General features: G+C 39.4%; 1 protein-coding gene across 1 annotated transcript; it reads left to right on the plus strand.

Moving 5' to 3' along the window:
• The first annotated feature begins 595 nt into the window (after nucleotides 1-595).
• Nucleotides 596-3,014, plus strand: LOC111844464 (homeobox protein SIX6-like). The gene is made up of 2 exons (XM_023812958.2): nucleotides 596-1,441; nucleotides 2,498-3,014. The coding sequence occupies exons 1-2, from the start codon at nucleotides 870-872 to the stop codon at nucleotides 2,661-2,663; spliced, it is 738 nt and encodes a 245-aa protein (XP_023668726.2). The 5' UTR covers nucleotides 596-869; the 3' UTR covers nucleotides 2,664-3,014.
• The last annotated feature ends 6,364 nt before the right edge of the window (nucleotides 3,015-9,378 follow it).

Below are 9,378 nucleotides of genomic sequence, written 5' to 3' on the forward strand. Positions count from 1 at the left end.
CGCCGTACTTCGTGTATTTTTTTCTGTTTTGGTTATTTGAATTATAAATTATAACCAGGGTATTGATTGTTCGAAATCTGAACTAAATCTGAATTTGTCCCAGGGTTAATTAGGCAGAACAAACTCACATTCCTATATGAGCCATCGCTCGGGCAGATACTTCAGACTAATTGTGTTTTCTACAGATGAATGACGGTTTATTTAATGGATCCTGATAATATGTGGGCAATTAGTGTTTTTCTCTGCTGGTCGGTCTACTCAATGGACCAGCGGCGTTTGAGACGCTTTAGCTTAACGAAGTCTAGATTTATTGGTATATGCCATATATTTTATATAATTTATTTAAATACATATGTATTATACGTTATATATATATATATATATATATATATATATATATATATATATATATATATATATATATATATATATATTCATTCATTCATTCATTCATTCATTCTTTCCCCCTTTATGGGATCCAGACAAAACAAAACGCCAGTTCATTTGAAGTGCTTGCTGGGATGAACGGCGCTGTCACTAGTGCTGAATCCCGTACGCGCCGCTTCCCGCTGGCCGACGTGACCGTGATTGACAGGCCGGCAGCCGCGCGAGCCACGTAACCAGCGTGCCGAGTCCAATAGAAAATCAGCGCACCACTGAATGTATTTTTTCCTGTGAGCACATCTCGGTTCTACTTGTACAACCTTGTACTTTCTAGTTACGAAGTTCACCCAGTGAGGTTATTTACAGCCAGTCGGCTGAACTGCCGACTTCGGTGTTGCTCTTTTGTAATTTCTCGGACATCAACAAGGTAAGCCCGGGCGTCGGAGTGAGAGAGTGCAATCGAGTGGGAAGACGAGAAAGCGCCGATGTTTCAGTTGCCAATCTTAAATTTCAGTCCCCAGCAAGTAGCAGGGGTCTGTGAGACTTTGGAGGAAAGCGGAGACATCGAGCGTCTCGGACGCTTCCTCTGGTCGCTGGCCGTGGCTCCCGCAGCCTGCGAAGTTCTCAGCAAGAATGAGTCCGTCTTAAGAGCGCGGGCAATCGTGGCCTTCCACACCGGGAATTTCCGAGAGCTCTACCACATCCTGGAAAACCACAGGTTCACCAAGGAATCCCACTCTAAACTGCAGGCTCTTTGGTTGGAGTCGCACTATCAGGAGGCTGAGAAGCTGAGGGGGCGCCCGCTCGGACCGGTGGATAAATATCGGGTACGGAAGAAATTCCCCCTCCCCAAAACGATTTGGGACGGAGAGCAAAAGACTCACTGCTTCAAGGAGAGAACGCGGCATTTGCTCCGAGAGTGGTACCTTCAGGACCCCTACCCGAATCCCAGCAAGAAGAGGGAGCTGGCGCACGCCACCGGCCTCACCCCCACACAAGTGGGAAACTGGTTCAAAAACCGCAGACAAAGGGACAGAGCCGCAGCCGCGAAAAACAGGTGCGTATGCAGCACTGATCAGCGGGATTCCTACTGACATCCTGTTTCTGTTTGTATAAAGTGCAGCCTTATGTATCAGCCGTACGTTACCATTATATGTGGTATAGGTATGTAAGAAACCATAATGAAAAAAGTGAGAGAATTCTTACAATTTTATAAAATCAGTCACGCATTAATGCTGTTTATTTGTTAAGAACATTGCGTTTAAATAATTTAGATGCAGCAGAGAAAGAGAGAAAAAAGTATTTGAAAATATTTTACTGGCACTGATGGTTATTAATTTTGTGGGTACTATTTTTGTCAGTAATATTTCGTACAATTTAAACAAAAATGCATAGGCCTATTTAAGCTAATGTCTGTTTCTTTTAGAATAGTTTAATGGAATTCGGGATTTGGTTTCGTCAGTGTTAGTTACTTTTAGTAGCTAAAACTATTCTTTCAGTATTTCAGACTTATATAGAAATAAATGCTTACTGACAGCAAAGGGTAGCAGTATAGGCGATATTAACGAAATTATACTCGTATATGACAAGATCTCATCTGTTTTTCTAGACTGATGTAATTTTGCCAAGAGGCTCAAATCTGTATCGGTGTTTTAAAACCGAAAAGTCTAGGTCGTTAATGCTAAAATATATTCATTTTTGTTCACTGAGAAGAGTTTGAAAATAATTCTGTTTTTTAATGACCGCGCTGCTGATTTTGTGGCTGCAGTCTATGAAATATTTCTGTAAGAGACATAGTCCCGAACCGTCCCACCGGAGGCGGCCATGATGCCGTTTTTCTGGTCAGCTCTCGGGGATTAGGCTCTGTATCGCCGAGGTGTGGGTCGGGATTTTATACTCCACAGTTTCTGCGAAAAGTGTGCATGTTTTTATTTTTTTTATTTATTTTGTTTTGCCGCACACGGTAGGGCCTGTACATGGAACGAGATTCTTACTCTGTTTTCCTTTTTTTTAAAATTTAATTTAACCTTTATTGTCCCTCACGGGGAAATTTTTACGCCTTTTTACGCCTCCATCAACTTGCTCTTTGTAGAACAAGCTGTCTGTTTTCCAGGTTACAGCAGCAGGTACTCTCCCACGGGACACTTCGGCCTTTAACAGAGCAGGGCGGCTCAACAGACCGGTTCCGCGCCGCTTCCAGTCCAGAAGCCAAGCTGTCCAGTAAAGCCGATACCTCCGCAATATCCATCACCTCTAGTGACAGTGAATGTGACGTATAACGGCGAAGACAATTATTTGGTTGAGTCAGGCTAACTGGGTGAAAAGGTATTGTAATATCAACCGGCATGCGTACCAGCCTCACAAAAACAGCATTGTATGCCTTAAAGAGCCAAGAGAAGGTTTGTTTACAGGCTGTCAGACAGTTAGGATTCGACAGGAGGCTTCCACTTGTCTGAAAGCAATATGCATTTGCTGCAGTGGAGGGCATGTGTGTTTTTCCAATAAAAAGGAATACATTGACTTGGTACGTAAATAGGTATATTCCGTTTGTAAATATGGGAACAACGGTGTTTCGAAAAAAAGACCTATATATGTGTATGTGTTTTTATTTACCTTGAAAAAAATTTCTAAACGACGGTCACTTTACATCAAAACATGTATAAATGGTTTACATATTTCAAAACATGTTCTGATGGATATTCATTTGATATTAAATTGCTTGAGACTTTACAATATTTTGTATGCACAAGTATATCTTTCTGGTGTATTATAAACATATATCACACAATTTTATTATTATTATTATTATTATTATTATTATTATTATTATTATTATGTGGCCTCAGACCTCTGGGTCCAGGGTTCCAGTCTCCGCCATGGCTCGACTTGTGTGGAGTTTGCATGTTCTCCCCGAAGTATGAGCTAATGTACACGTAGTTCATGATGTGGCTTCTTGTAGACATAAATATCCATGTAGTCCCGCGTTAATTTAAGGCGGGCAGAACGGGTCAGTATCATCCCGAATGGATTATTACATATTCAGTGTCACGTGACTAGTGTAATGCGTTCAAACACATTTGCTGTAGTTGTACCGTAATAGAGTTTGACAGCAAAAGGTCATCGAGCGGACTAATACGAAGAATTAACATTCGCCGCAGCGCATCTCTATGTAACATATTAAACCCTAGGAGGAGCGAGCGATAACTTGCCTAATTAGACAATAGCGTTTAAAATAATCCAGTTTTCTCATCAAGCTTACTTATGTTTACCTGTGTCCATAATTACTTGCAATTTACATAAAGGTTTTTTTATGTTTGTTCAGAAATTAATTAGTTTATACTGTTTGGGCAGCATTTAGATTATGTTCTGCGCAAACGATTTACTTTTGGTATCTTTATTTGACATGTAAAGATCCTAATTCGATTGGCCCGCTTTTCTTTTCAAAGAACGTTGCCAAAACTAAGCAGTGTATCGTGTATATGTAACATCATAATAAATAAAAAAATAAATTCAATTGATATATGTATATAAATTTGAGTGGAAAAATCACACATGTTTATTGCAGCGTTAATATAATGATTAAATAATATATAGTCCTTTGTTACAAATTATACAAATAAGGTGCTTGTATTCTTATCAACCGAAATTATAATTAAAATGAAAGGTAGGTGAGAGGAAGGACACACAGATCGAGGATGGAAAAAATAGCCGGAAGCCAGAAATCAAAACGCTCTTTTAGATGTGAATACAGTTGTCAAACAGGTCCGCGGTAATCACCGCTAATGATGTAGGACAGAGTACTCCTGCTAACAAAAGGAAACGTCAATGTTTTGCAGTCAGAGGCTGTTTGTAAATGTTTTTTACCCCGTAGTGAAAGACTTTGTTGTCAAAAGCGCCTACCAATTTTAAGGGAATCACACTGTGGCAGACGGGTTCTGTATGGGCACGAGGCTCCTGCAGATAATAGAAATGGAAAAACATTCATTTCATTTTAAACGAATCGTTTATCTGCTGTTTTCTTGGTTTGCATTTACATGACTTAAAATGTTGTTGACTTTAAATTGGTTAAATGGAATACGCAAAATATGCATGGTACAATTACTACATTGTATTTTATCCAGACCTCCATCATTTCTACGCTAAAGATTTTCTTGGGTTTCGTTTTCCTGCATTTTTAGTCACACATTTTAAATAGTATTTTATTGTACCCATCCATCCATCCAGCCACACCCACCCATTCATGGACCAGGCGTGGCCTCGAGACAAATTTTATATTAACTTACAAATAAATGACATTGACACTTAACCTATTAAAAATAAAAAAATAAAATACAGTCTTCTTTTGCACATATTTTAAATATTTTTACTTAAATATAACACTTTATAATTATTATTATCGTTATTATTGTTGTTGTCGGTGTTAGTTTTCTCAACCTCCATGTTTTCTGTATTTGGGAAAACTAGATTAATAAACCACTGATATTTAAGTTAATTCCAGGGGTCCTATTACTGACAATGCGCGTGCAGGAATAACATCTTACGCCTAATAATAACGGTCAGGCAAGTAAATTATTTAAAATTCTTCCAGGCCTTTCAATTCATTAATAAACAAACAATGAAACGCAAACGGCACATTTTTGAACCCTTTCCGTGCCCATTTCTGCATGGTGCTCTGCATGCATGGACACGCCCCCCAGTTTTAGCATCTGCCAAAGGTAAGTAAATATACCACAGTTTGTATTGCATTCTTTCCTCCTGAGGCGGGTTTCTTAGGGATAATTCAATCCGCTGTAATCTTACTTTTTTTTAAAACTTGCACTTTGAAAAATACCAAATGTACATTTTACGATCTTGTAAGGGCAACTTACTTAATGCCTTCTACGACCTGCACATCATCATTATTGACAAAGTTGCATTAGGAAAGTGTATGTATTACTTACCGCCAAGATTATCATACAAAACTCTGGAATTTTTTTTGGCTTTTATCGATACCTGTGAACTCAAACTGTGTTTGTAATTTACTAAATCCGGTCGTTATGACTAGACAACATGTTCTCATCAGCATCACACTGGATGTCTTCTCTTGTAAAACATTGAGGGAAATATCGCCTTCCAGGGGCGGCCGACCTTTTCTGGGGGCCCTAGGCTCATATGGGTAGGGGGGCATTGGAGAAATTTTGGGGGCCGAAAGAGAAACGAGAGGAATTATAAACAATGGAACATCAATAATTTTCCGAAGTGCGGGATGCCGGTGTTCTGTCGAAAAATACTACCTATCGAGACGTACTATCGAGCCTTTCTGCGCATGTGCAGTTCCACTGTTTTGGGATTAGGGTTAGGTTTTAGGGGTTATGGTTAAGGTAAGGGTTTTAGGGGTTTTGGGGGGTTAGGGTTAGGGCTATCTATTAGCACTACGGTAGCATTTTTCGACAAGGCAGCATATATCGACAGAACATATGTGTTGTAGCAGTCAAAAAAATCTGCGCGGAAACTATTTCAATATTCTTGACACGATTTATCAGATATTTATGCGCCAGCTTACATTTGATTGGTTATAACAAGACCTAACAGTCTAGTTTACTAACTTGATTAATAGCGTTAACATTTACCCACAGTGACATCTGGCGGCCAGATGCTGTCACTCTCAAACTGATAACGAGGGCATTTTTCTTAATTAACCACAACGGTTCAGAAGAATATCCTTCTCTTCTGGCTGCATTTCAGTGTGTGAATAAAATGTAACGTAGCATCACATTTCACAGTAGATGCGGCTTTATTTTTCATGTTTTATTGTTTATTGTGCTAAACCATTTGTACTTCAGGGATACATCGTATTTCACACTGCCTGACCTGGTATTGCATGGTAAGTGTAAATATTTGTACGAATTCAAATTTTAAATACTATGACATATTCTGACACATAATGGTGCGGACACATTGTTGCTGACGTAACGTTGTAGAAAAGACATGAAGATGTTTCAGCACTACGGACAGCGACGTCTAATTCCAGAGTACAGCGAGTACTGAATACGCTTTTGCGTTTAAGCGTCTGCATTTTGCACCTTCTCATTTTGCACATTACTTTTCCCGTCATACACAATCACTTACTTTTCCGATCAAACAAAATACCTATAGGCCAGTTTTACTGTCAGTGGTGATAATTTTCAGGATTAAAAGCGGAGATTTCAAGTATGCTTCATTGTTTATGTGTGTGTATTTGTGCGTGTGTATATGTATGTGTGTGTGCGCGCATTTTTGTAATTATTACATTGCAGGGACCAGATTTCCCCACAATGTCATAAAAACCTGTAACTTTTTACCTTGTGGGGTCAGTGTTTCGGTCCCTACAGGGATGACCTCAGTTTTATAAAAATCTGTGAATGAAATCATAAAACTAATAATGTAAAAGGTTTTGTACAGTAGAACCTTAGAACTCGAACGCCTCTTAACTCGACCAACTCCAACATCGAACAGATCTATTGAACTTCTTTCGACTTGTACTTCGACCGAAATCTTGGAAATCGATCATTCTTGCTAAAATTTGCATGGGTAGAGGCGCATTCAGCTCCACCAGTTAGGACATTGAATGGGTCGGTTGAGAGAAATGTAATCGCCACTCGACTGAAAACTCGGAACACGACAAACAAAACAAAACAGACATGTACAGATCGAGACGCGTCTCCCCTTCCAAACAATAACCCCTTCATCCCTCCTCTTCTCTACCTGCCACTTTCAGTAAGCCATTAGCTCACGTCAGTACAGGCATAGTGCTCAGAAATAGTCATTTATTACATGTTTATTGCTTTTGTATGTTTGCTTTTTCCTGTGTGTTAGTTTTATATTGATTGTTATTGCTTTTTATCATCAGCTAGGTAGCGAAATAGGTTTAAATAGGCAAACATTTGGGGGTCTGGAGCGGATTAAATTCATTTGCATTATTTCTTATGGGAAAATTCAGCTTGGATCCAAGGTTATAATAGTTTTGGATTTTTCATTATAGTTTAGTTTTATTTAGTTTTGACCTTTTCTCCCTCTAATTTATTTAGTTTTAATTAGTTTTTAGAGCAGGTTTGCTAGTTTTAGTTAGTTTTATTTTTTTCTAAATGCTTAGTTTTAGTTTAGTTTTTATTAGTTTTAGTATTAGTTTTCATTTTTTCATACTTTGGGTTATTTGTCAGGTGCAGGATTAAAAAAGATCAGTAAGTATTGTGTAATAAAACTGAACAAAGGAAACCATTTCAAAAAGTGTATTCAGTTACTTTTGAACAACCAACCATCCACAACAACCAACAGTCTACAAGATAGCAGCTTAAGTGCAAAATGTGTGTGATACTGGCTTCTGATGTTGGATACAGGTAGCGTGCCTGGTACAAATCAAAATAGCCAATAGACTAAAGACACACATGAACATAAGAATATAAACCCATTCACGAGGCACACGTCACATTTCTTGACAGCCAGGAGTCTCAGGGAGCTCAATCTGAGAAAAACATTAACAAACTCAAAAACCATTGCACAACAGAATTGTCTCAGCATGGAAACCCAGACTTCCCTCTCTCCGGCCACTTCCTCCAGCTCCTCTGGGGAAATCCCGAGGCGTTCCCAGCCCAGCCGAGACATATAGTCTCTCCAGCGTGTCCTGGGTCTTCCCCGGGGGCTTGATGCTGATGTGCTTTGCTTTTCTATGTTAACCATACGTCCAATATTGTAAACAAAAAGGAAATGAAGTCTTGTGGTGTTCCTGCGTATTTACTAACCAGCAGCTGTTTGGTCGTCGGTGAAAGCAGTCCATTATGGTTGTCTCCTCCTTCCCGGTGCTACCTGGCCGGGATGTTGCTTCTCTTTCGGGGGAGCTAATCAGAGAGGCTACTTGGTCAAGGTACTCGCGATTAGCCGTCTTATGTGAGCTTCTCAAGAGGACTTTCAGATTTGTGGGGGTTTTTCCCTTGAGAAGTATCCCACATATTTTGTTACCTGTTTCTACAATGCACCTGCTCTGTCTCGCTGTCATAGTCAAAGAAATTCCATATAGGACTCTGCCGCCTTCTCCCAACTTTTGTCGTCGCCATTTTTCCAGGTAACGCGGTGAGCAAAAGCCGACTGTAAACAAGAAGTGACGGACAGAGAGGTGCCGTACGGTGCCGCCAGCTCACGTAAAACTGCTGGAGCGAAATAAATCGACATAAATAAATTGACAAAGACGAAAACGAAGGACATTTCATCTATAATCTCAGTACGTTTTAGTTAGTTTTGTCAACGCACAATACAGTTATAGTTAGTTATCGTTTTTTCTTTTAATTGTCGTTTTTATTTATTTCAGTTAACGAAAATGTTTTTTCAATTCTAGTTTTCGTTATTTCGTTCGTTTTCGTTGACGATAATAACCTTGCTTGGACCTCGACCAAACTCGACCAGCCTTCTGGAACGAATTAAGTATGTGTTCCTAAGTATCACTGTATTTTATTTGTTTACTTATGGTTAAGGTTAGAGCTGGGTAGGGGTTACGGTTGCCATAGTTGGGATTAGGGTTATGCCCATATAAATGAATGAAGAGTCCCCACAAAGACCTATATATGTGGAATTTGAGTGTGTATGCGTGTTTGAATGTGGATGTGTGTGTGTGTAAACGCGTGTATGACTTTGTGTATGTTTGTGTGTGTCTGAATGTGTGTGTAAACGCGTGTATGAGTTTGTGTTTGGGTGTGTGTGTGTCTGAGTTTGTGTGTGTGTAAGTGTGTGTATGAATTTGTGTATGTGTAGGTGTGTGTCTGAGTGTCTATGTGTATATCTGAGTGTGTGTATACATGTGTGTGAGTTTGTGTATGTATGTGTCTGAGTGTGTGTGTGTAAGTGTGTGTAAGAATTTATGTAGGTATGTGTGTGTCTGAGTGTGTGTATGAGTTTGTGTATGTGTGTGTCTGAGTGTGTATCTCTAAGTGTGTGTGTGGGTGGATTACGTTTATATTACACTGTGGGAACCAAATGTCCCCCACA

The sequence above is a fragment of the Paramormyrops kingsleyae genome, chromosome 19 (assembly GCF_048594095.1).
Source record: "Paramormyrops kingsleyae isolate MSU_618 chromosome 19, PKINGS_0.4, whole genome shotgun sequence".
Classification (NCBI taxonomy): Eukaryota; Metazoa; Chordata; class Actinopteri; order Osteoglossiformes; family Mormyridae; genus Paramormyrops; species Paramormyrops kingsleyae.